At 33.2% G+C, this 25,651-nt stretch overlaps 5 protein-coding genes across 5 annotated transcripts; 2 read left to right on the top strand and 3 right to left on the bottom strand.

The window, feature by feature from the left end:
- Positions 1–8,059: 8,059 nt before the first annotated feature.
- LOC121239097 (18.1 kDa class I heat shock protein-like) lies at positions 8,060–8,775 on the bottom strand. The gene has a single exon (XM_041136233.1). It carries the CDS (start codon positions 8,773–8,775, stop codon positions 8,290–8,292), a length of 486 nt encoding a protein of 161 aa, XP_040992167.1. The 3' UTR covers positions 8,060–8,289.
- LOC121239098 (18.1 kDa class I heat shock protein) lies at positions 8,060–17,274 on the bottom strand. Its single transcript, XM_041136234.1, has 2 exons — positions 16,606–17,274; positions 8,060–8,231 (listed from the first exon to the last, which is right to left on the bottom strand). Exon 1 carries the CDS (start codon positions 17,139–17,141, stop codon positions 16,662–16,664), a length of 480 nt encoding a protein of 159 aa, XP_040992168.1. The 5' UTR covers positions 17,142–17,274; the 3' UTR covers positions 8,060–8,231; positions 16,606–16,661.
- Positions 9,527–10,039, top strand: LOC121239102 (class I heat shock protein-like). Its single transcript, XM_041136237.1, has one exon. The coding sequence runs from the start codon at positions 9,527–9,529 to the stop codon at positions 9,836–9,838; it is 312 nt and encodes a 103-aa protein (XP_040992171.1). The 3' UTR covers positions 9,839–10,039.
- A 335-nt stretch (positions 17,275–17,609) lies between the features above and the next one.
- Positions 17,610–18,462, top strand: LOC121239095 (18.1 kDa class I heat shock protein-like). The gene has a single exon (XM_041136231.1). It carries the CDS (start codon positions 17,741–17,743, stop codon positions 18,227–18,229), a length of 489 nt encoding a protein of 162 aa, XP_040992165.1. The 5' UTR covers positions 17,610–17,740; the 3' UTR covers positions 18,230–18,462.
- A 952-nt stretch (positions 18,463–19,414) lies between these two features.
- Positions 19,415–19,900, bottom strand: LOC121239521 (17.4 kDa class I heat shock protein-like). Its single transcript, XM_041136780.1, has 2 exons — positions 19,835–19,900; positions 19,415–19,735 (listed from the first exon to the last, which is right to left on the bottom strand). Exons 1-2 carry the CDS (start codon positions 19,898–19,900, stop codon positions 19,415–19,417), a joined length of 387 nt encoding a protein of 128 aa, XP_040992714.1.
- Between the last annotated feature and the right edge of the window lie 5,751 nt (positions 19,901–25,651).

Raw genomic sequence — 25,651 nt, 5'->3', positions numbered from 1 at the left:
TTTATTTATTTATACCATTATACAATCGAAAGATTCTATTCATTATTTTTATATTGTATATCACATATAATTTTTTTTTTTTTAGTAAATATGTGGTATATGAATGATAAATAAAAAAATTTAAATTTAAAAGAAATAAAAATAAATATAATGTGTGAACTGATGAGTAGTAAAGTTCTTATATGCAGTCAGAGATGACTTAATTTGTACCAATGCTTTGGACTAGTATCATTGCACGTAATACATGTATACATATACGGTATGAAGTGAACATATATGTTAGCTAAAAACTGACCACATACTAGCTTTGCACTTGTTTGTGTTGGGATTCGTGTTGAAACTGGTTGTATTTGTGGCGGGGCTATTTGATAATCCGATATAAATATTTATTTTGATTTTTTTAATTTATTTTTAACGAGGCTTGGGCAATGGAACTCCAGAGAAGGATCCTAGCCTCCTTCTACCTTCTTTTTTTTTCTACCTTGTCGTCGCTACCCCGCTATTGGGTTTCAGCCCCTTGCTCTGGCTGCATCTATGTGGTCATTCGACTCATCCTGGCAAGGAGGCTCCAATAATATGGTTTTGGGCATTCTCCAGGCCCCGTCAACTCCTTTAAAAATTGTCTTTTAGTCACATATGAACAAAGACAAGCAACAAATTAAATGGAAAACAAAATTCTCGTGGACAAACACATTCCAGAAATTATCGGTGATATAAGTTCACTCTCCAAAACATGTATGCAAAATTATTATTTTTTCACGTATCCTCTTATGTTATGCTCTGACTACCTATCACTTCTACTAATTTCATTTCTAAGCTTTTATTCTCATTTTGAGTTTGTTTTTGAAATGAATAAAATATCCTAGACTCAGCCCACCAAAAAGCCGTCATCAGGAAGCCAAAAGGAGATAAATTAAGAGGTGACAAAGAAAAGCAAGTGCAACAAGAACGAGGGAGGTGATGGAAAAGAGAGAAAAGAGTCAGATGCTCAGTAAAGCCAGGCAGAAAGAAATGGATAAAGCGACATAAAGCTAACTTTCTCACCAACTATTGATAGAGGCTAATAAAAGGGATCATTTCAGTTGAGAGAGGAGACTACTTCTAGGCAAAAGTTCAAATTACTACACCAACACAGCAATATCCCCGATGTCGATCAAAACTTACAGCTAATCCGATTCCCACTAAATCAATTCATATTCAATGCTTCAATCAACATTACAAATAAACAGTTTGGATTCTAGAACCAACATTTTATAAGAAAGAATCACTCCATTGTTCCTCGAGCCTTTTTTATTATTTTTTTTTTCATTTAAATCGCGTTAACAGGGCTCGTTTGGATACTTATAATACTTAAGAATATCTATGAATAATAATGAAATGGTTTAAGAATAGTATTAAAATAGTTTGAGTTAAGATGCACACTTATTAGATTTTGGAAATGTAGAGAGAAAATATTGAATAAAAATATTGTAAAATTAAAATATTGTTTGAATATAATTTTTTAATATTATTTTTATTTGAAAATTTGAAAAACCTGTATTACTATTTGTGTTTTGTTTTAAATTTGAAAAAGTTGTAATGATTAGGTAATGAATAGATGAAAAGGTTAAAAATTTAAAATTGAAAATTGAAAATTATTTTATGTTTAAGTGATGTTTGAGAAGTAAATATTTGAGAATACCTCAATCAGTCAGTATTAAAAGAGATACTCAATATGATCAGTCCAAAAATCATAGTTTTAATCAAGATTCAACATCGAGAGCATAGATCATCTGTAAACATAGGCTTTGATACTAGATTTTAAATGTTTTAACATGAGACTTGAATTTCTAAAAGGGTATTTCGACAATCTATATTTCACAATATTGAATCTAATAAAATAATACGAAATAAAAAGCATACCTCTCTTTGAATAATTTGATGAAGAGCTAATCGGATCATAAAAGGAGGATGAGCCAAACAACATTACCTTTAAGCATCTCTCGATGGTTAGAGGTACAATTATATTATAGGTGATAACTTTTGACCACAGTATTGGACCCATGATGTCCTTGGGGGAGGGTGGGGGAGGGTGGGGGGGAATTCAAAAACACCCCTTAGATTTTATTCATAATTCTGTAAAAATAAAAAATGCCCCCCTCCCAAAAAAAAAAAAAAAAAACTATAATCTTTGTATGCTCTCTAAAAGTTTTAAAATTTCAATATATCTAGAAATATCTCTCCAAAGTGTAATTGTTTTCTCTTCTTCAAAGGGAGCATAATTTTTTAATCAACTTTTATAAAATCAGGCATGTCTATTGGCACCAGAATTTGTCAGCCACCCTTCAACAAATCAAACCATATTAATGTCTGTAATCAATGCTATAAATAGTTCCTCACTTACATTAACTTGAGAATTATTTTCTCACATCCAAAACATGCAAATTCGAGCAAAATACTCACTTTTACCGCATACAAAACAAGCTTCATTTTGTGAATGGGTCCTTGGAGTTTAATCTTTTGGCTTGGAAAGCCCCTTTTTGTGAGATCTACTAAATGTTTTTAAAAAATTTCTTTACAGCTTCCAATGACTATTCCTTGAGCTCCGACCTTTGTGCAAGACAATATTTTCATAAATTAAATTTACATTTGCCGTGAAAATGCCTGAGACGTTGAGAAGGCTTAGATGGAAGAGCACCTTGCATTTCCATCTATTGAAATAGGCTCCCTTAAAATGGAAGGACTTATTGAGATCTCCAACGCTTTCCATGTATTTTTTAATAAAATACACAATAATATAATAAAGATTAGAATGAAATTAACATTCAAACGAAACCAGTTTGGATTGACCTGAGGCACATAAATCGCGTTCTCTTGAAGGAGATACAAGCTCTCTGCAGCATACAAAGTTTCAAATGAACCGATGCAATAGACATCCTCTTGACTTGTCTTCTTCTAGATACAATAGTCTAACTGATTGCCATATAGCTTGAACAAACTCTATACAAGTAGTTGAGCCCCTATCTCCACTAAAAGAACACATCCCTTTCTTCTAGAAAAACTCTCAAAACGTACACCCTTTTTTTTATTAAGTCTACAGTGAAGTCGTAAGGCTCTTCACACCGCACACTTATTGCCACCGTGGAATCATTTTTTTTTCCTAAACTAAAACACACATTTTTCTTCTTTACCCAATTTACTTTGAATACGCACTTTTTCTTCTTCATTTCGAATATGCATGTTTTTCTTCATTTTGAATACCCAATTTAGTTGCAAACAGCCAATATCTCTACCTTGTGATAAAAAAAAAAAATGCACTTGAGTTCTGATTTCTAAACTACTACTACATCTTCAGTTAAAATATTTTAGTTGCAAATAGACAATATCTTGGCCTTGTGATAAAACAAATTGCACATGGTTGCTAATTTCTAAACTACTATTGCATTTTCAGTTGAATAGTGCGATTAATAAAGAGGAAGATAGAATGCCACCTAGGCTTTCTACATTGGTGTCATCAACTCAAGTATGATACACATCAATAATTTGGATACATCTTTGTGTCGGATATTTCCATGTGGTTAATGTAGCGTTTATTTGTGTATTATAGGGATATTCGACCATCAATCCATACTATCCGTCATTTATGATTCCTCCAAATACATATCCAAATTCATATCCAACGCCATATCCATACCCATTGGATAGCCAAGTAGATGAATTTGTTAAAAAATTTGTGCCTATGTTAAATTGGGAAAATATTTTCACGATGTGTGATAATTCAGCATTCGTCAATGCCACCTCTTGGACCAACTGTACCCTACCCTTCATTCAACAATTCGGAGGAGTTAAAAAGATTTGTAGAGACTAGCAACGTAGATTTATTTAGTTTTCAACTTTTGATCCATGTGCATTAGAAATGAACTAACAGAGCTACATACTCCAAGTTAAAAAGATTTGTAGAGACTAGCAACGTAGATTTATTTAGTTTTCAACTTTTGTTCTATGTGCATTAGAAATGAACTAACAGAGCTACATAATCACAGCATCCATCAGTGACACCTCTTAGACCAACTATACCCAACCCTTTGTCAAGTAATCCGAAAACGTTTAGAAGATATTAAGAGACCCCCCCAACACCTAAGTGAGTCATCAGCCATACATAATAGTACTGAAAGTGAGAAGAATATTGGAGGTACATCACACACAACTGATTAAAGCCCTTATATTATTAACGGTTACACTTTTAACCAAATGATTTCACAACCAGTGTATTTAATATAAATTCTAATCCCAACCATTTTCTTACATTTTCATAAACGACATCTGACATAAATAAAAATGCGGAGAGGACTAATGAAGTATTGGGTGATGATGAACGGGTCGATGAACCAAAATCTGATATGGAGTTTGCCACTGAGAAAGAGCTTCTAGCTTATTACAAACGATATGCCAAGCAAGTGGGTTTTGGTGTAAAGACACAAATGATAAAGTGAGAGGCAGATGAGAATGTGAAATATGTAACAATTGGGTGTGTGCGTGGTGGCAAGTACCATCCTAGCAGCAATAATGTTACGAGGCCATGACCAACAGTTAAAATAAACTGTAAGGCAAAGATAAATGCTCACTTGGTTAGTGGAGTGTGGGTTTTGACCATTGTTGAGATTGCTCACAATCATATTGTAAGCCCACAGAAGTATAGATTTTAAGATCGTATAGATTTTAAGATCTCATAAGTGTTTTGATGACTACAATCAAATGATGTTTGATTTGAATGACAGAGCAGATATTCAAATGAACAAGAATTTCAATTCACTTGTTGTTGAAGCAGTGGGGAGGGGGTTTTTGACAATCTTGAGTTTGCAGAGAAATATTGTCAGAATCTTATTGACAAAGCCAAATACTTAAGGCTGGGTAAAGGAGGTGGCGAAGCAATTAGTGACTACCTTGAGAGAATGAGGGAAATGAATGATGGCTTTATTTCTGTCATGGATGTGGATGACGAGTTCAGAGTAAGAAATGTGTTGTGGGCTGACATAGGAAGTCGGGCAGCATATGAATATTTCAGAAATGTTATCACATTCGATACGACATATCTAACAAATAAGTATGGTATGCCTTTTTCTCACTTTGTTGGTGTCAGCCATCATGGACAATCCATACTGTTAGGGGTTGGCTTGATTTCAAGTGAGGACACAAGTACTTTTATGTTGTTGTTTCGAGCATGGTTGAAGTGCACGAATGGTCGAGCTCTCAAAATCATCATAACAGACCAAGACTAGGCAATGAAGAGTGCTATTGTCATTGTATTTCCAAACAGTCACCATAGATATTGTCTGTGGCATATCATGCAGAAACTATCAGAAAAATTAGGGTCCCACTCCCAATTCAATGCAGAGCTGAAGACTTCCATTCAGAGTGCTCTATATGATTCACATACTCCTACAGAATTTGCAAACAAGTGGGGGCGCAACTACTTCAAAAGTACGAACTTTGTTCTAATGCATGGCTGCATGAGTTGTATAATGAGAGGTCTTTTTGGGTACCGATTTACTTGAAGAGTGTATTTTGGGCTAGTATGTGCACTACACAGCAATCTAAAAGCATGAGTGTCTTTCTCAACGGGTTTGTACATTCTGGTACGACTTTGAAAGAATTTATCGATCAAGTTGACAATGATCTGAGGAAAAAGGTGGAGGTTGAGGCGATAGCTGATTTCAACTCCTTCAACCAAACAATCTCAAGCATATCCTCATTCGCCATTGAGAAGCAGTTTCAATCAGTGTATACAAATGCAAGTTTAAAGAGGTTCAAAGAGAGGTATTGTGGATGATTTTATGTAATTGCACACTTGTTAGCACGCAGGGTTGCATATCCACATTCGATGTTTTGGATGAAATTTTCATTGATGACCATGTAAAAATGATTCATTACTCAGTTTACTACAACGAATAGGAATGTGAAGTTAAATGCACGTATGCATTATTTGAGATGAGGGACATTATCTATAGGCATGTTTTTAGAGTATGTCATATGAAAAAACTTAAAGTGCTACCTAAAAAATATGTATTGGATCGATGGAGAAATGACTTAAAGAGAAAATACACACTAGTGAAAAGTAGCTATGATGACTCACAGGACAATGCAAATGCATGGATATATGAGGTTGTGGTTAAACGATGTTTGAAATTATCTATGCATGTTTCCTCAAGTTATGACCATGTCAATACATTCCTACGCCATTTAGATGACTTTAAGTATAAATCTAAAGGCTTAACACTTGAGTCAAAGTCCGATTCAACCAAGGAGAAAGAAAACGTTTGCAAGGACAAGAGTAAGAAAATATTAAGCCCCCACATTGTCAGGGGGAAAGAGAGACCTCCAACGAAGCGAAAGGTTCTGCCTGTAGAGAAGGTCGCAACTAAGAGAAAGAATAAACATGTATTAATTTGTTTGTATTAATTGTATATAATAAATAGGTATGCATATTCCTTTCTAAAAGATATGTGTATTTTTGTACTGGAATTTAGACTTGCAGAAAAATCTTTAATGACGAATCACAATTGGGTGAGCTCTCAGAATCTGAACTTGGTGCTGTTGTTGATGGTTTCTGTGTTGGAACCCAAAATAGTATTGTCACACAATCGACGCCATCATGCAATGAGAAGGTATAAGGCTTTGCTTCTTTGTGTAATTGTTTTGAAGTATTAATATGTTATTTTACTTTTATTTGTGTTGTTTTAGAGACGTGACCATATTGATGCTGTGTAATTCCATGGAGATCATTTGGACTGGCTCAAACAATGTATTGTGGAGTAGTTTGTAGAAACTGGAATCATAAATCTGTAGCTTGAAGATGTAGTTTGTATCTTATTGTGATAGGTATTTTGGGCTGGAAGCCTGGATCACATATATTGTGACTTTCGTAAGTGACATTTGAAGGAATATGCATGTATTTCGTATCTTCTTGTGGTTTGTATTTTGGGGCTGGAACACATGCAGCAATTTTTGGAAGTGACTTGGACTCTCTTTCTGTCGCTTTTTTCTTGTAAAGTGGATATAATAAATTGAGTTTTTGATTCTGGGTTTATTTCATTTATCTTTTCGGAAGATGTTAGTGCATGCTATACATTTTAGAAGTTAGAAAGAAATAGCTAAATAAATTTCTGTGTCAACATGCTTAGTGCACTGTTCCGATAATGTTTGCTGCAAGTTTCTTCGTGACAAAATTAGAATACGCTACACACAAACAACTGAAACCATTTTTGCTAAACAAACTCACTTTTTTCAGATTCTCTTATATTCATCATATAAGCTACAAATTTCCATTGGACAGTGACGTTATTTCTCATTGTTTGGGAGTAATGAGAAATTTTTAAAACAGAGAAAGTGTAGGACATTGCATATGATCCATACAAAAATCATAGAAAAAATATCTAATTATTTTCACAACTCTTCTCAACTTATTTCATATAATCATTATAACTTTTTCAAATTTTTACATAAAATAAAATAAAATAAAAAATTTAATTTTTTTAAATCTCAAAACAAAAATCATATTAAAAAATATATTTTAACAATATTTTATTCAACTTTTAATTTTAATTTCAACTCTTCCAATCACACCTCATATGCATAGACGAACGAGTCAGGCTTGTGAGCTTTCTTCCCGAATCACCCAGAATTCACGAGTACGGCTGCTGTAAGCTAGTGAACCTACAATAACAAGTTTCATCTACTAATTTCGCCCTGTACTAACAGCGAAAGAACAAAGCAAATCATGAGTGTCGTTGATTCCAAGTTCCATCTTCCAGTCTTGTCTTTCTATAAATGAACATTACAATGGGTCTGGAAATCTATTTCCTTTATTGCAATTTTGATCGGTGTGGAGGTGTTTCTTTTTTCTCTGTTTTCGATTATTTTTTCCATATTATTTCAATGTATTATTTGGAGGAAACAATGGAGCTGATTGTAATTTTAATTTTGATTACTTGTTCGCTGCTCTTTGCCGTTCTATTTACGTTTTAAATATTCCTGTTTCAGTCGGTTCTTCTGATGCGCTTGATTTTTTCATTCAGATGAATAAAAAACTTGAACATTAAAAATTATTAAGAGCAACATTTACACAGACATTTGCACGAACGCTTCGTACACAAAATATTAGCAGCTTAGAATGATTAAACAGGGTTACCAACGCTTCGTACAATCACTTCCCACCTCTATATTTTATTTTACAAGCCATAATTATTAGGGAAAAAAAAAACTAAAAAACGCTCAGTAACACATGGATACGGGTGATGACCCTTAAAAACTTCAACCGGAAATTTCAATCGCCTTAACGTCAGGTTTCTTCATCTCTGCTTTGGGAACATTAACAGTGAGAACTCCATTTTCCATCGCAGCCTTAATCTCATCCATCTTTGCGTTCTCTGGCAGCCTGAACCTCCTCAAGAATTTGCCACTGCTGCGCTCCAGCCTATGCCATGTATCGTTCTTGTCTTCCTTCTCCACATTCCTCTCCCCGCTTATCTGAAGTACTCTATCGTCTTCAACTTCAACCTTCACTTCCTCCTTCTTGAGCCCCGGGAGATCCGCCTTGATCACGTGGGCTTCTGGTGTCTCCTTCCAATCCACGCGAGAATTGACGAAAGCAGAATTCTCCCTCGCAAATTGAAATCCTGATAGAGAAGAAGAAGCGAGTGGAAAATTCTTGAAGGGATCCCATATTTCGAGCGAGAATGGATTGAAGACATTGCTTCGTCTGCCACAAAATGAACTTGGAATCAACGACATCTTCATTTGTTTTATTTAACACTTAACAAAAAACACTCAGGAATCCTGACAAATTTGAAAAGCACGAAAATGGGCTCTCGGTTTTATAGATTTGAGGAGGATTCTTCGAGTGATTTCTCGAGAACTGAAGGATTCTTCGAGTACTTTCCCGAGTGCTCTCGTTCTCTATTAACGACTTCCATGTGCTCTGCTCTTGTCGTGGTCTAGAATTTTGTCGACAGACATTCCAGCATCTTCGTAGACCTTCCAAATAGGAAACACATCCGCAAGATCTACATTTCTTTTAAAAGAATGTTTTACGTTTATGAGGCCGACAAACTTCAGGTTATGACCTATGGGGTCAGCCGATGATGTTCCCACGAATGCCCAGAAAAAGCTCATTGGTCAAACCGCGAAAGCCACCAATAATGTTCTCGAAAGGACTAGAACGCCTACCAACTATTTATAAATACCCAACCTGTCGTTGAAACCTTTGTATCATTGAAGAACTTGGAAAGCGTTTGAAGTTGTGGGAATCCTAAAGCTATTGTGCTCTAATTGAATCCTACACCAAATCCATAAAGAAAAGAGTAATAGCACAAATATGTTGTCGATTCGAGTTTTTTTTTTTAGCCGACGAAGCAACATCTTCGATACTTTTACCCTCACACTCTGGGACCCTTTCGGAGACTTTGCTCTTCGTTCTTCACTAACTTCTGTCCGTTCGCCCCAATATTGTCGGGAAACCTCGGCTTTTGCCAACGTCTGAATCGACTGGATGGAGACACCAAAAGCCCACTTACTCAAGGCCGATCTTCCAGGGTTGGAGAAAGAGGAAGTGAAGGTTGAAGTTGAAGATGGAAGAATGGTTCATATAAGCGGAGAGAGGAATTTGGAGAATGAAGACAAGAACGACACATGGCATAGGCTGGAGCGCAGCAATGGCAAGTTTTTGAGGAGTCTCAGGCTGCCAGAGAATGCAAAGATGAATGAGATCAAAGCTGTAATGGAGAATGGAGTTCTCACCGTAACTATCCCTAAAGAAGAAGTGAAGAAGCCTGATGTCAGGACTGTTGAGATTTCTAGCTAATTACCATCCTCTGCATCTTCGATGGAGAGTGGAGTAGTCTTTTTGCTTGTTCTGTTGGTTTGCAGTTTGGTGTTTTTATTTTTGTTTTTTTTCTTATGCTTCGAGTGTGAAAGTATTTGGTGCCTTATTTGATAGGTGTGGAAAAGATGATCATGCAAGTTTACGTTTGAATGCTTGTTTCAATCTTTCATTATTTTTCAATGATTTCTTCTATAGCTGAATTTTAGCCTCTTCAGTCGCATGTATGTTTTGAAAGTGTTCCATTTTTCTCTACCACCTACATGCAAGATTGTAGAAAAACATTTTTGTTGAATATAAGAAAAATATTACATGGATGAAAAATCAAAAGAAGGAAGATCAGAATGATGAATAATGCATGGTTCCTCACCACATAACTCGCTGATGGAAGTTCTATTTTATTTAGAGCTCTTCTTCTATTCATCATCTCTACATTATACATCACATTTAATTTTTTTTTTTTTTCCTCTTAGCAAATATATGGTATAGGGATGATAAGTTAAAGAACTCAATTAGTTTAGCATGAATAAAACAAAACAAAACAAGTGTAATGTATGAGTTAATGAGTAGCAAAGCTCTTGTATAATCAGATATGACTTAATTTGTACCAATGCTTTGGACCAGTATCATTATACGTAATAAATGTATACATACACCATATGAATTGAGCATATATGCCAGCTAGAAACTAGCCACATACTCGCTTTGCACTTGTTTGTGTTGGGCCTCTTATGTGTCGAAACTGGTTGTATTTGTGGCGGTGTGTTTGATAATTCGATGCGATAAATATTCGTTGTGGTTTTTTTTTTTTTTTTTTAATGAGGCTTAAGCCATGCAGCTCCAGCTTGGGCTAATACATTGTATTGTGTGAGATTGATTTTATTTTTTGTTTTTATTTTCTTTTCTAATTGTTAAATATTTGAACATGAAACTTTAATTTCGAAAAGAGTATTCAACGATCTATGATCTATAATAGTGAATCAAATATAATAACATGAAATAAAAAACATATCTCTTTTGGTAATTTGACAAAGGGATGATTTAATTACGAGAGAAGGATTTTCCTAATAATTTTATCCCGAGTGTCTCTCGATAACTAGAAATATAATTATTTTGTAAATGAGAACCCCTGAGCCTCTCAATACTTTAAATAGATTTCTTGATCATCATAAAAATCATAGAAGTATTTGGGTCCCAATATAACTGTTAACACTGAAGAAATCACACAACAGGCCGGAGGGAGAGAAGAGTCATTCCTAGCCCACGGAGTCGATTGGGCCTTGATCGGTATTGTTTGAAGCTTCCGACAGTATTCTAGTGTGGTTATACGGTGTTCATACATACGTCCATGACAGATAAGTGCAGAGAAAATAAAAATAGAAGAACACACAGATTTACGTGGTTCGGTGAGTTGCCTACATCCACAGGCGTTTGAGAAGGGGAATGCACTATAATATATATATTTACAATCTCTCATAGTCTCTCATATCTCATTGTACAAAAATTACTAGTGGTCTGCTAGCTGAATAAGCTCTCCTTAGAGCTCACTCATGGTTGAATAAGAAGTTGAGACCCTCCTTTTGTCATATGGTTAAAGGCTTTTTATATATATCTCTTTATTGCGTGTGCCAGTCTGCAATACTGGGACCTGACCCCTTTACGTGTGTCAACTTCCATTCTCTTTCTACTTTCCCTCCAATCTCTCTGACACTTGCATGCTTTCATGTCTCTCCTTGTCTCTTTCTTGTTTCCCTCTTGTCCCTAATGGTGGCCTAGTAGGCTGGACCTAACTATGGACTATAGTATTTTATCCCTCCAAATTAACTTGTTAAATAATTGATTTAATTTGTGCTAATATAAACCCATAAGAAGCATGGATTGCGTGGTACACCTTATAAAATTAAAATCCTTGCATTCTTCCATTAGGCCATGCACTCATGAAACAAAACAAAACAAAACATTTAATTATAACTTCAAAATTCTTTTCAAAACACTTTTTTTTTTTTTTATGGGCTTTTGACATGAAAATTATGCACGGGACGACGTGAAAACTATGCACGTGCACGTCTAATTTCGGAAAACCATCCTAGCCCAAAATATATTACATGAGTTTAATAATATAAATGTTAAATTAGCTATCAAAGTAAGTCATGGTAGTCCTCTATTATGTAAATAACAAAATTCATTTCATTTACTACAACACTTAGTAACTTAATTTTACATGATCTTCAACATAAATAATTAAGATTAATTTTACATGAGGGGCCAACGAGAAGGATCCTAGCCTCCTTCCCCCCCCCCCCCCCCCCCCCCCCCCCCCCCCCCCCCCCCCCCCCCCCCCCCCCCCCCCCCCCCAAAAACCTTTTTTTCTTCCTTGTCGTCGCTAGCACACTATTAGGTTTCAATCCCTTGCTCTGGCCACATCTATGTGGTCATTTGACTCATATGGCGAGGAAGGTTTTAGGCATTCTCCCGCAACCAACAACTCCCTTTTTTAAAAATAAGAAAAATCGTCTTTTAGACTCACATGAACAAAGACAAGCAACAAATTAGATGGAAAACAAAATTCTCATAGACATACACATTCCAGAAATTATTGGTAATATAAGTTTACTCTCCAGATCATGTATGTAAAATTATTATTTTTTCACGCATCCACTTGTGATATGTTATGCTTTGACTACCTATCACTTCTACTAATTTCATATCTAAACCTTTATCCTCATTTTAGAGTTTGTTTTTGAAATAAATAAAATATCTCAGGCCAGCCCATCAAAAGGCCGAAGAAAAGATACAAAGGGGATAAGGAAAAGCAATTGTCAAGAAGAAAGAAAGAGATGACGAAAAAAAGAGGGAAAAGAGATAAAAGGGTTCGACACTCAGTAAAGCCAAATAAAAAGAAATGGATAAAGCGACATAAAACTGACTTTCTCACTAATCACTGACAGAGGCCAATAAAAGGTATCTGATTGATTGAGAGAGAAGACTTCTTCTGGACAACTTCACTAGAGATGGGAAACTCTAACTTTATTATTTTCTGGGCAAAAGGGTTCACAAACCCCCATTTGTATAGTGGGTTGTGAGAGACGGTCATGAAAGGCTGTAAAATACTCTCATTAAAGTAGATTTACCTTCCAAACAACCTATAGACGTAGGTAATGTGCCAAACTACATAAATATGTGTGTCTCCTTCTCTATTTAGATTTGTTACATTTATTTTCTTTTTGGCTAAGGGTGTACGTACAAGCACTGTACTGCTACTCCAATTGACTCCAAACGACACAGATCAAAACTCGAAACGTAACCATGGGCTAGGAACGACTCTCTCTCCATTTTCCACCTATTCCTACAAATCAGGTCTTAACACTAGTTTCTCTTGTAATAAGTTTAAAATACAAGGAAATTTCATAGAAAAATACGAAAGTTCAAATTACTACACCAACACAGCAATATTCCCAGTGTCAATCAAAACTTCAAGCTGATCTGATTCCCACTAAATCAATTCATATTCAATGCTTCAGTCAACATTACAAATACACAATTTGGATTCTGGAACCAACATTTTGTAAGAACCACTACTTTGTTCCTCGAGCCTTTTTTAGTATCAAGTTCCTTTTTTTCCATTTAAATCGTGTTAACACAGGCTCATTTAGATATTTAGAATATTTCAGAATATCTATAAATAATAATGAAACGGTTTATGAATAATAATAAAATAATTTAACTTAAGATGTTTTATTAAATTTTGGAAATGTAAAGAGAAAATGTTGAATAAAAATATTGTAAAATTAAAAAATTGTTTGAATATAATTTTTTTAATATTATTTTTGTTTGAAATTTTGAAAAAATTGTATTGTTTTTTGGTATTTTGTTTATAAGTTTAAAAAAATTGTAACAATGAGGTAATGAATAAATAAAAAAGTTAAAAATTTGAAACTGAAAAGTATTTTATATTTGAGTGATATTTAGAAAGTAAATATATGAGAATACCTCAATCAGTCAATATTAAAAGAGATACTCAATCTTATTAGTCCAAAAATTATGTTTTTAATCAAGATTCAACATCGAGAGCATAGCTCATCTATAACCATAGGCTTTGATACAAGATGTTAGATGTTTTAACATGAGATTTTAATTTCTAAAAGGGTATTTCGACAATCTATACTCCACAATATTGAATCTAATAAAATAATATGAAATAAAAAGCATACCTCTCTTCGGATAATTTAACGAAGAGCTAATTTAATCACAAAAGAAAGATGACGAAACAACTTTACCTCTAAATAGATAGAGGCACAATTATGTTATAAATAATAACCATTGACCATAGTGTTGGACCCATGTTGTCCCTGGGGAGGGAGGGTGCATAATTTTTTAATCAACTTTCATCATAGCAAACATGCCTATTAATACTAGAATCTTCCTACTACCCTTCAACAAATCAAATCATGTTAATGTCTATAGTCAATCTACAAATGATTCCTCAATTACGTTAATTTGAGAATTATTTTCTCGCTTTCAAAACTTACAAATTCGAATAAAATGCCTATTTTTGCCACATACAAAATAAACTTAATTTGTGAATGGCTCCTTGATTCTTATTATTTTGCTTGGAAAGTTCCTTTTTGTGAGATCTATTAAATTTTTTGAAATTTTTTTTTTTTGCGATTTCCAATGATTATTTCTTGAATTCTAACTTTTGACCAAAACACTATTTTTATAAATTAAATTTACATTTATCATGATAACGTCGAAAACGTCGAGAATGCTAAGATGGAAGTGCAAGGATGGAAGAGCACCTTGCACTTCCATCTATTGAAATAGGCTCCCTTAAAATAGAAGGACTTATTGAGATCTCCATCATTTTCCATGCACTTTTTAGTTGTAGACAATATTTGAATCTTTTTAAAATTGTTAGTAAAATATATAATAATATAATAAAAATTAAAATAAAATTAACATTCAAAAGAAACTAATTTAAGCTAAACAAAGGCACGAAAATACTAGATTTGAATACCAAAATCATCTCAACCTATCTCATCTCATTATTATAATTTTTATAAATTTTCAAAAAATACAACAAACAATTTAACTTTTTCAAATTTCAAAATAATAATAATATTTTAATAATATTTTATTCAACTTTCATTTAAAATAAACACTCCACTTAAAAAAATAAATTATCTTATTTCATCTCAATATCTAAAACCCAATTAAAAACACCTCTCTTTCTTCTAAAAAAAACTCTCAAAACGAACACCCCTTTTTTGTGTAGATTTTTTTTTCTTTTTTATTCTACCGATTTCTCTCAATTTCGTACGGAAAGAAAACACACCTGAATAAACATAGAGGACCCTCGACGTAAACGACAATGAATAATATTGAATAGTGTACGTTATTTACAGCCGCAATGGGCAATTAAGACAGCCAATGGTAATACTTTAAAATGTTAAAAAGGAAAATATAGGATTCTGCGGCAGCAGCAGTAGCTCTCTTCCGCTCCAATTTTTTTTTTTTTTAATTTTTTTTATTTAATGATTAAAAAAATATTATTTAATAATATTATAAATTTTCTTCTTTTTTAAAAAATATTTAAAAATGTTAAAAAAATAATATGAAAGAAAAAACTTAAAGTTTTTTTCACATATTACTTCAACACTTTTATAAATATTTTTAAAAAATTAAAAAAAAATCACAATATTATTAAACGACACTTTCATAATCTCTAAGGAAAAAAAAAACTCAAAAAAAAAGAAAAAGGAGCGGAGCATTAACGAGATCCCTAGTCCATTAAAAAGACGTTACTAATAAATGTTTATCAAAAAATACCAACATATTTTCTTAAAAAAACTCAAATAATTTTACGGTCTTTCTATTTCAATTGTATTTTCAGTATTAAATTCTGTTTTCCGTTCCTCGATTACCTACTTCATGCAAGCAAGAAAACAGGTTTACATGAGTTTCGGTACATGTTTACTATGATTTATGCCTCCTTTATTCTCGTAGGTATGATACGATCAAACTGAATGAAATATTATTAAAATATATTTTTTTAATATTATTTTTATTTTAAAATTTAAAAGAATTTATTTATTTATTTATTTTATATAAAAATTTAAAAAAATTATAATAATTAAATGAGATCAATTATGAAAACAAACTTAGCCTTAACTTCGGTAAGGCGTACGTATGACTCCATGGGCCTGCAGACGGTTCCCAAAAATGCTGAAACGTTCATTAATTAACTACAACAAGATCAGAGACATACACCAGAATTCGCAAGATCAGAGAAATTTACGTACATGTTCGCTCGTCAGCTTTCTTCCCTAATCACCCAGAATTCGCGAGTATTGCTGCTGCAAGCTACTGATACCAACAATAACAAGTTCAATGCTCTTCTTCTAGAAAACCTACTTTCCTCCAATAACTAACACTAAAAGAATGAATGAAACAAATCATGAGGGTGTCGTACGTTGATTCCATGTTTCGTTGTGCTTGACGAAGTGAATAACACTTCATTGCCTATCTACTTCCCCAAGTTTTCCAAAACTTCAAATGAATAAAACAAAACATAAAAATCTAAATACTTCAAAATTTAAGAGCTATTTAGAGCAACGTTTACGCGGACATTTCCTCGAACGCCTCGTGCACAAAATATTGGCACCTTTAGAATGATTAAACTGGATTTTTAATACACAAAGACACACGTACTGTCACTTCCCAACTTCTATACTTTATTTTACAGTAAAGAAAAACAAACGAAAAAAGGTCAGTGACAAAATACGGGAGATGACCCTTGAAAACTTCAACTGGAAATTTCAATGGCCTTGACGTCTGGTTTCTTCAACTCCGCTTTGGGAACAGTAACAGTGAGAACCCCATTTTCCATGGCAGCCTTAATCTCATCCATCTTTGCGTTCTCTGGCAGCCTGAACCTCCTCAAGAACTTGCCACTGCTGCGCTCCACCCTATGCCAGGTGTCGTTCTTGTCTTCCTTCTCCACATTCCTCTCCCCGCTTATCCGAAGCACTCTGTCGTCTTCAACTTCAACCTTCACTTCCTCCTTCTTGAGCCCAGGGAGATCCGCCTTGAACACGTGGGCTTCTGGGGTCTCCTTCCAATCCACACGAGAATTGACGAAAGCAGAATTCTCTCTCGCAAACTGAGATCCTGAAAGAGATGAAGATGAGAGTGGAAAATCCTTAAAGGGATCCCATATTTCGAGCGAGAATGGAGCGAAGGCATTGCTTTGTCTGCCACAAAATAAACTTGGAATCAACGACATCTTCACCTGTTTTCTTTGACAATTACGTATCGAAGCAGAGCTATCGACCAAGATCGAATTGGGCAAGATTATTAAATCACTCGGGAATTCTGACACAAGTTTGAGAAGCAAGAAAATGGGCGCTCGGATTTATAGATTTCAGGAGGATTCTTCGAGTACTTTCCCCAGTGTTCTCGTTCTCTCTATTAACGACTTCTATGTGCTCTGGCCGTGGTCTAGTTTTTTGTCGCAAGACTTTCCAGCATCTTCGTGGACCTTCCAAAGAGAAAACACATCAGCAAGATCTGCCTTTCTTTTAAAAAGAATGTTTTCAACTCAATACGGTTTGTGGGCCCCACAAACTTCAGCTTAGGATGTACCCACGAATGCCCAGAAAAAGTACGTTGGTCAAACCGCGAAAGCCACCACTAATGTTCTCGAAAGGACTAGAACGCCCACCAGACTCTTTATAAATACCCAGCCTGTCGTCGAAGCCTTCGTATCATTGAAGAACTGGGAAAGCCTTTACTTTTTTTAAGTTGTGGGAATCCTAAAGCTGTTCTGCTCTAATTGAAACGGCCTACACCAAATCCATAAATAAGACGAGTAATACCACAAGTATGTCGCCGATTCGAGTATTTATAATTGGGGGCCGACGAAGCAATATCTTCGATCCTTTCACCCTCAAATTTTGGGACTCTTACGGAGACTTTTCTCTTCGTTCTTCACTAACTTCTGTCCGTTTTCCGGCGTGTTGTTCGGAAACGTCAGCTTTTGCCAACGTCCGAATCGACTGGAAGGAGACACCAGAAGCCCACTTACTCAAAGCGGATCTTCCGGGGCTGAAGAAAGAGGAAGTGAAGGTTGAAGTTGAAGACGGAAGAGTGCTTCAGATAAGCGGAGAGAGGAATTCGGAGAATGAAGACAAGAACGACGCATGGCATAGGCTGGAGCGCAGCAGTGGCAAGTTTTTGAGGAGTCTCAGGATGCCGAAGAATGCAAAGATGAATCAGATTAAAGCCGCAATGGAGAATGGAGTTCTCACCGTAACGATTCCTAAAGAAGAAGTGAAGAAGCCTGATGTCAGGGATGTTGAGATTTCTGACTAATTACCATCCTCTGCATCTTCGATGGAGAATGGAGTCTTTTTGCTTGTTCTGTTGATTTGCAATTTCGTGTTTTTGTTTTTGTTTTTGTTTTCTTTTTTTTTCCTATGCTTCGAGCGTGAAAGTATTTGAGTGTGAAAGTACTATTTGGTGCCTTATTTGATTGGTGTGGAAAAGTTGATCATGCAAGTTTACGTTTGTATACTCGTTTCAATCTTTTGATTATTTTTCAATGATTTCTTCTACGACTGAATTTTAGCCTCTTCGATCGCATATATGTTAGATGTAAGATGGTAACAAACATTCAGTTGTGCATAAGATAAAATATTACGTGGATAAAAGAAGTTCAGAATGAAGAGAATGCTGATTAATAAAGCAATATGGTATCTGACCACACATTACAAGAAAACAGGAATTTTTCAGTGATTTTAAAATTGTCGTAAAAAATTTGCCGGAATTAATCCTTAATATTTTCGGCGATTTTTGTTTAAGAATGCTGAATTATGTACATAATTCAGAGATGGAAGCCCGAGTCTACACTGAATCGAACAATTGTTCTGAAATTTTTTGAAACGAGTCTACGTATATCGATCTATGGGGATTACAATATCCAGAGCCGACGAACCCAATGGAATCGATCGAACAACGTCATTTTTTACAAAATATATGCATGCATTTTCTTAATTCAATTCATTGGCTGGTAAGATTTTGGTCTTTTGGTCACGGCATTATTGACTTGACACGCACACAGTAGTACTTTCTCTCTCGACATGCATGTTCTATTTTGATTTTCTACTCTCGTGTCTTTGTGTTCGAAAAGAGCAATCTCTCCGTGCATGTTACGTACTGAGAATGCAGGCATACACCCAATTTTACCAAAACATAGCTAGTCTGCATATATATATATATACACACACACACACACACGAAGAGTATATATAGTTTTCCTTGATAATAACCATTTTCTAACTAAGGAAGAGATATACACATTGACTTGTAAATCCAAATACAGCAGAAACGCTTCTGCAGTAATATTTAAGCATTGTCTGTATTTTCATTAATTATAATAAGCTTATATTTAAAGTAGCGATAACATAGCCCAACCATAGATCTAAGAGAAATCCTTCGAACCTCGACACATGCATATATTATATAAATGACTCCTGAAGTCAAAGAAATATATATATTCTACCAGAAAAAGCAGCCACGGCGTCGTCCTGAGACGCTGGCTATTATTGCAGAGTTATTTCTGATCAATCTGATCTGGGGCTGATTCACATTCCCTTTGGGTATGATTATCTTGAGCATGCCGTCAGCAACCACCGTCTTGGTTTGCTCCACATTGACATCCTCCGGCAGTTGGATCCTCTTCATGAACCAGCTTCCACAACTTGGACTTTCCGCGATGATGAACAAAACCCTTTTGTCTCTGAACTGCACCCTCACCTCTTCGTTGTTGTAACCAGCGACACGTGCGTCGAGGACAAGAGTTGTTTCTTGCCAATACATCTGAAAGTTAATCACAATTAGTATATACTGGGAACGTAAGAAACCAGAGAAATCTATGAATATCATTTAGGATATGCATGCATGTTTAAAGACACTAACAGTGACAGAGAATGGGTCCATGATGTTGGTGCATCCGTGACGGAAACTGCTTGAAATCATCGACATTTCTGAAATTAAGAGGGAAAAAAAAATATCATTCTGATGTCCTGATATCAACAAAGGAACCAAAGAACGTGAGGTTTTGCATGGGAGGAGAGTGGAAGAGAGACACTTTACCAGAGGTTCGATCCGGTGTCGTGCATGGCCTTGAGGGGAACAAGTTCTGGGGTTTTGAACTCAATTTATAACAGGAAATTAAGCAATTGCTCGTAAGTTTTGGAAAGCAAAATTTATTTTTTGGCTATACATAGTATATGATCTCATGGCAGAAGTGCCGGAACGTGATTTTTGAACAGTTCAAATAGTTGTCGATTACCTGTTATAATCGATGAATCCTCAACATAATTGTTTCTAATATATGTTACTTTGAGAACAATGTGTTCTGAAGTATTCAAAGTTTTGTGTTTTTGGTTGAGTAATTCATTTATGCCGATCGATCTCTGTTTCAGAAAGTGGATAAAAAATCGTTTTACGTCGAGATCAAAGAATCTTCTCATATTAACTGTTGATATTTCTCTTACTATATATGATCGAGTACAAGCTAGATGAATCAAGAGGTAATTTTGTTTTTTTCCTATATTATATATATATAGATATTTTCCTTCTTGATATTAAATCTGGATTATTAGAATATTATTTTTTAATATTATTATTATTTTAAAATTTGAAAATGTTAAATTTTTTATTATATTTTATATAAAAATTTAGAAAAATTGTATAATGAGATAAAATGAGATAGGTTGAGGGTGTTTTTTAATCCACACGACTCCTTAGTTTAAGAAAGAAATACAAAATTTCAGTAATTCTTTCATATGAAAACTAGTTGAAATGAAGAGATTTTAAAATCATAAAATGAAACTAATGCTTAAAGGGTTTATGATGATCACGAGGGATGGAAATTATACCAAACTGGCCAATTTAGTTGAGTAATACTATATATAAGTTCTAAATAAATAAGTCGTGCAGATTTTTTATTAAAAAATAAGTTTTACTAAAAAAGAATAAGATTTTTTTTTTAATGTGGAGTTCATTATTTTATAAAGGGATTATGTCTTGTATAAATCAATTTCTCTCTTATATTATTTTAAAAAAGAAGGCCTCATGCCTTTTGCATCATCCCAAAAATCAAGCCCATGACATTAACCCATCACCAAATTTCCCAAACGAAGTAGTATAGTGAACCCAAATGGCTTTGTGCTTCACATGACCTCCGGGAGACGCTAAAATTATTTGTTGGTGATTGTTCATGAAAGCGAATGCCCATTGTATCTGTCGCGCACACAGAACAGATGATATTTTCTTCTGATCTGCATTCGGGTACGTACGTAGTCTGTCCCCTCCGATTAACCTTCTTTTCTGCTACAGATTATTGTTCTTCAATTTGTGAGACAGATGGGGACAGTGTCGGTGACCACTGCAAATCAAAGAAGGCCAGGATGACCATTTCAGCTATGATGGATATCATTGTCAGCCCTGATATTTAAGATATCAATTAAGCTTAAATAATTGTTAGACAGATCTTATGGTTAAATACAAAATCAGTTTTGTTTTTATATATTTTTATGAGTAATTGGGATTTAATTATCTCGATTAAGTCTTTATGATCAGTATGTACAATTTACAAACACCCTAATCCATGTAAATCAGAAAATTCTAAAAGGCCATCGAGACAATTTTGAAAAGATTATTGGGCAAATTAGGTATAATAATATTTAGAAATGTGAAATCATCAGTGCTTATCTAAAAAATTTAAGATAAGAAGAAGTAATTTTAATTCTGAAATGATAGTTGCAATCGTGAGTGCGTAAGTGTCGTACAATCATTTTGAAAAAATAAATAAATAAATATTAGATTCACATGAAAAAAATTTTATTTTTTTAATAATGAACACTACTCTTTTTCAAATTGATTGTATAATATCTGCGTATTCTACAACTACATGTAGCATTACTCAATTTAATTACGTGTATTATATTCTTAACACCCTCATGTGGTAGAGTATAGAATCAATATTCGAACTCAAGACTTCTGTTCTTTTAAATCATATGAAATAATCATCAATTATCTTAAAAATTTAAGTTTAAACCGATGAAAAGAGATAGATTTAATTATTTATATTATATTTTTAAAAAAGTGGGACAAAATTATTTGATATTTATCACGGCATTAAAAACAAAAACAAACAAATAAATAAATAACTTGGTAAGGGAAACCGTACAAATCTGCAACATTTCAATTTCGGCAAGATTTTCAAGTTGGAATTGATGACACATTTTGATTTTAGCTGACCCCATGTGACCATACGTCCAAATTCAAAACCCATTATTGCCGGCCCATCACAATCATTCTTCAATCTTCATCACAAATGTGTGTTACCTAATTTTGTAGTTTTGGAAGCTAGTGAAACATGTGAATCGAAATAGTACACTTTTATTTATTTTCCCTCAAAAGTAACACACCATGTTATATGCAGCACTGTACTTAAAATAGTGTTAGAACAGACTTTTTTTTTTTTTTTTATACGTACAATCATTTTTATATTTTTTTTATATATTTTATTAATGTGATTGATTAAAATAATTATTTTATATTAAAAAAATGATGCAATCTATCACATTAATAAAATACATAAAGAGTATGTAAAAATAACTACACATAAAATTTTTTATATAAAAATTAGTAGTATCCAAAAGTACACATGTGTATGTCTCCGTATGCATGTATATATTCCTTTTTATTCCATCGAGCATTGTAGTTTTGCATTTTGATTATTTTCCTTTGTAAGAAGCTTCCCATGCACTGCCCATGAAATGCATCATGCATGCGACTTCTTGTTTTCTAGTGTTGAGAGGGCCCAGACTCCGGTCTATATATTCTGCTCTTAATATTCAAATTTTGACTAATATATAACTTTTTTTACTTTTAACTAATGACTCAAAATTTGAAATCTGCATTGAATTAGACATTACATTATTAGAGAAAAGGACAACCGGCCATATGAATATATTATTGGAGAAAACAATAAATAATGAGAACTTTTATATATACAAAAAGATTATATAAAAATAAATTTATAAATTGATATAATTTCATGAGATCTGTTAAATCTACTTAATTTATAATAAAAATAATTTTATAAAATAACGTATCACATCAAACTACATCTGAATTTATTTTTGTATAACCGATTTGTATTTAAAATATTTCTCATAATCCCATTGTTTATTCTAATTTTTAAGCCTCCTTTTATTCAGTTCTATCGCAGAAGCAAGTGGAAACAACCATGACAGTTTCTTGATTTCTTCGTTTAATCATAGTTTAATGATGATTACTTAGGTGATAACAATCACGAGGTTGTTGAAAGAAATACCCAGTCAATTTACCACTTATGCGCACCACATGCCAATGCAAGCAGTATGTTGCTGTCTAACATTAATTTAGTAAGAATATATGATTTTTACAATATTTTATATATATCATATTTTAAAATGAGATTATTTATATAAAATAAATAATATTTATAGTTTTAAAATATACAAATTTCGAACACATCCTTTAAAAAAATCGGTAAATCTAGATAGTACTTATATAAAACAAATTATTTTTTTAATAATAAACATTACTTTTTTTCAATAGAGAATACGCGAAACTTGCATACTATAGAACTATAACATTACTTTTTAAATAAAATGATGTTATTTTCAAAAGTTATTTTATTTAAAAAATCCCTTGTATAAAACACAATTATATGAAATATTGTTAAAATAATTGTACATCTATCATTTTATTTTTTTGTTTATGTAATGTTTTAGAGTGGACAGTCGCTGTTAGTCGGATGTTTCAAAAACTAAAATAGGAATTAAAATAGTCTTATTTTATCACTTATTTTGCAAACTATGAGTAAGGGTATAATTGAGATCCCCAACTCAATCTTTTTGCAAGAAATGTGCAAGTGTCACGGACTCTATTTGAAAATATGAATAAATACGAAATTTATATAAAAAAAATAATAAATTTTTTTTTTTAAATAATTATATGGCGTTTACGTACTTTACGACTAACTATAATAGCATTACTTCAATCTTTTTGCTGGAAAGTTTACACACGTGGAATCCAATCCATTAACTGGTAATATCGGAATATCCGGCCCAAGCATACAAAGACATTTTATCTACCACAAAGATGGAAACATGAAACTTCCTTCTTTAAAGTAAAGGAAAAGGTGTTGTTTTTGGATCATCAAACTTTTCGGTCTTAATAAATTTGCTTTAAATGTGACATAAATGATGTTTTCTCAATCTTTATGATCTTAACAATTAATGACTTGCATGCATGGACAAAGTAGTTGACGAGGAAGGACAAATGAAGTTGAAGTTAGACACCGTTTGTTTCATTTTTCAATTTCCGTGAATAAACGGTGATATGTGCAACAAAAATTGAATTATTACTGTTCATGTATTGTTAATCTCCAATTTCTTTTTCCAATTTATTATAGAATAATCAAACCAATAAATCCACGACAAGGTGACAAGGAGTTTAGAAGTTTAAAACCTGATTTTAACAACTTAAAAATATTTTTAAAGAACAAAAATGATATGTTTGGTCAAAAAAGTGTCCTAACTAACTTTAAGGGTGTGTTTGGATGTTGAATTGAATTGAAATAATAAAATATTATTAAAATATTATTTTTTAATATTATTATTATTTTAGAATTTGAAAAAGCTGAATTATTTATTATATTTTGTATTGAGAATTAAAAAAGTTGTAATGATGAATTGAGATGAATTGAGGAGAGTTGAGCTTCCAAACGAAGTCTAAAACCGTTTTAAATATATATTATCAAATATTAAAACAAATTAATTGTAAAATTTTATAATAAAACTCTACAATTAGAAGTACAATTCTATGAAAAGTTTTCTTTCTTACCGCAAATTCAAACACTCACTTATATAGAACTGATCAGTATAAGGAGAATGCTACTTTGACATTTAATTTTGACACATCTTATATTTTAATTTTTTTTACTTAATAGTTAAAGAAGTAATTATTAATTTATTATTATTTTTAAATAATAAAAAATATGAATACAAAAATTGAAAAAAATATAAAAAAATAAATTTGTGCTAGTCGGCACGCCTAACGGTTGCGGTAGCCTAGCACTACTCATCAATATAATTAAAAAAAAAAACAAAGTCAAAATAATAATACTTCTTTTATGCTAGCTGATGTTCTAGAATTCTACATATGAAATATAAGTGTACCAATAAACAAGCTTACAGATAACTTTTTTCTTATTTTAATTGTTGTCTTTCACTATTACTAGAGTTAAGGCTTGATTTAAGAACGAGAATCGCCGTAGGATTATATCCAATCATGCGATTGTAAAGTGGAGATCTGATGAGATGGATCACCAAAATCGTAGATCTGCATCGTAATAATAATGATGCTTTGGGCTTGAACTTTGAAGGCCTTTTTATCCATTCCATGCCTCAAATCCTTTGAATCTAATTTGATTCCTTTCCTTTCCATTACTTTACTTTCCTTTCCTTCTTTTCTCAAAAAGTATCAACTTTGATCTCAGGCGCGGTCCCAAAAGCACATCTTCTTTTTCTTTTTGTTTTAAATAGTTTAAGGATCTTTTCAGTTTCTTTTCTGTAAAATAGTTTTAAGGATTTATTTTGGAAAAAAGATCATATAATTTGTAAAAAATTATTGAGAGTTAGTCTACATACAGTCTTTATTTAAAGATTATTCTTG

This window comes from Juglans microcarpa x Juglans regia, chromosome 7D, assembly GCF_004785595.1.
Source record: "Juglans microcarpa x Juglans regia isolate MS1-56 chromosome 7D, Jm3101_v1.0, whole genome shotgun sequence".
Classification (NCBI taxonomy): Eukaryota; Viridiplantae; Streptophyta; class Magnoliopsida; order Fagales; family Juglandaceae; genus Juglans; species Juglans microcarpa x Juglans regia.
The sequence above is the reverse complement of the archived record's forward strand: the minus strand, read 5'-3'. Positions and strand labels throughout refer to the sequence as shown.

What these genes read in the sequence shown, in the direction of transcription:
- LOC121239097 (XM_041136233.1), bottom strand. Translation starts at nt 8,775, where the DNA reads ATGAAGATGTCGTTGATTCCAAGTTCATTTTGTGGCAGACGAAGCAAT.
- LOC121239102 (XM_041136237.1), top strand. Translation starts at nt 9,527, where the DNA reads ATGGAGACACCAAAAGCCCACTTACTCAAGGCCGATCTTCCAGGGTTG.
- LOC121239098 (XM_041136234.1), bottom strand. Translation starts at nt 17,141, where the DNA reads ATGTCGTTGATTCCAAGTTTATTTTGTGGCAGACAAAGCAATGCCTTC.
- LOC121239095 (XM_041136231.1), top strand. Translation starts at nt 17,741, where the DNA reads ATGTCGCCGATTCGAGTATTTATAATTGGGGGCCGACGAAGCAATATC.
- LOC121239521 (XM_041136780.1), bottom strand. Translation starts at nt 19,900, where the DNA reads ATGTCGATGATTTCAAGCAGTTTCCGTCACGGATGCACCAACATCATG. An exon ending in TGGACCCATTCTCTGTCACT is followed by an intron (nt 19,736 to 19,834) that starts GTTAGTGTCTTT and finishes ATTAACTTTCAG; the next exon opens with ATGTATTGGCAAGAAACAAC.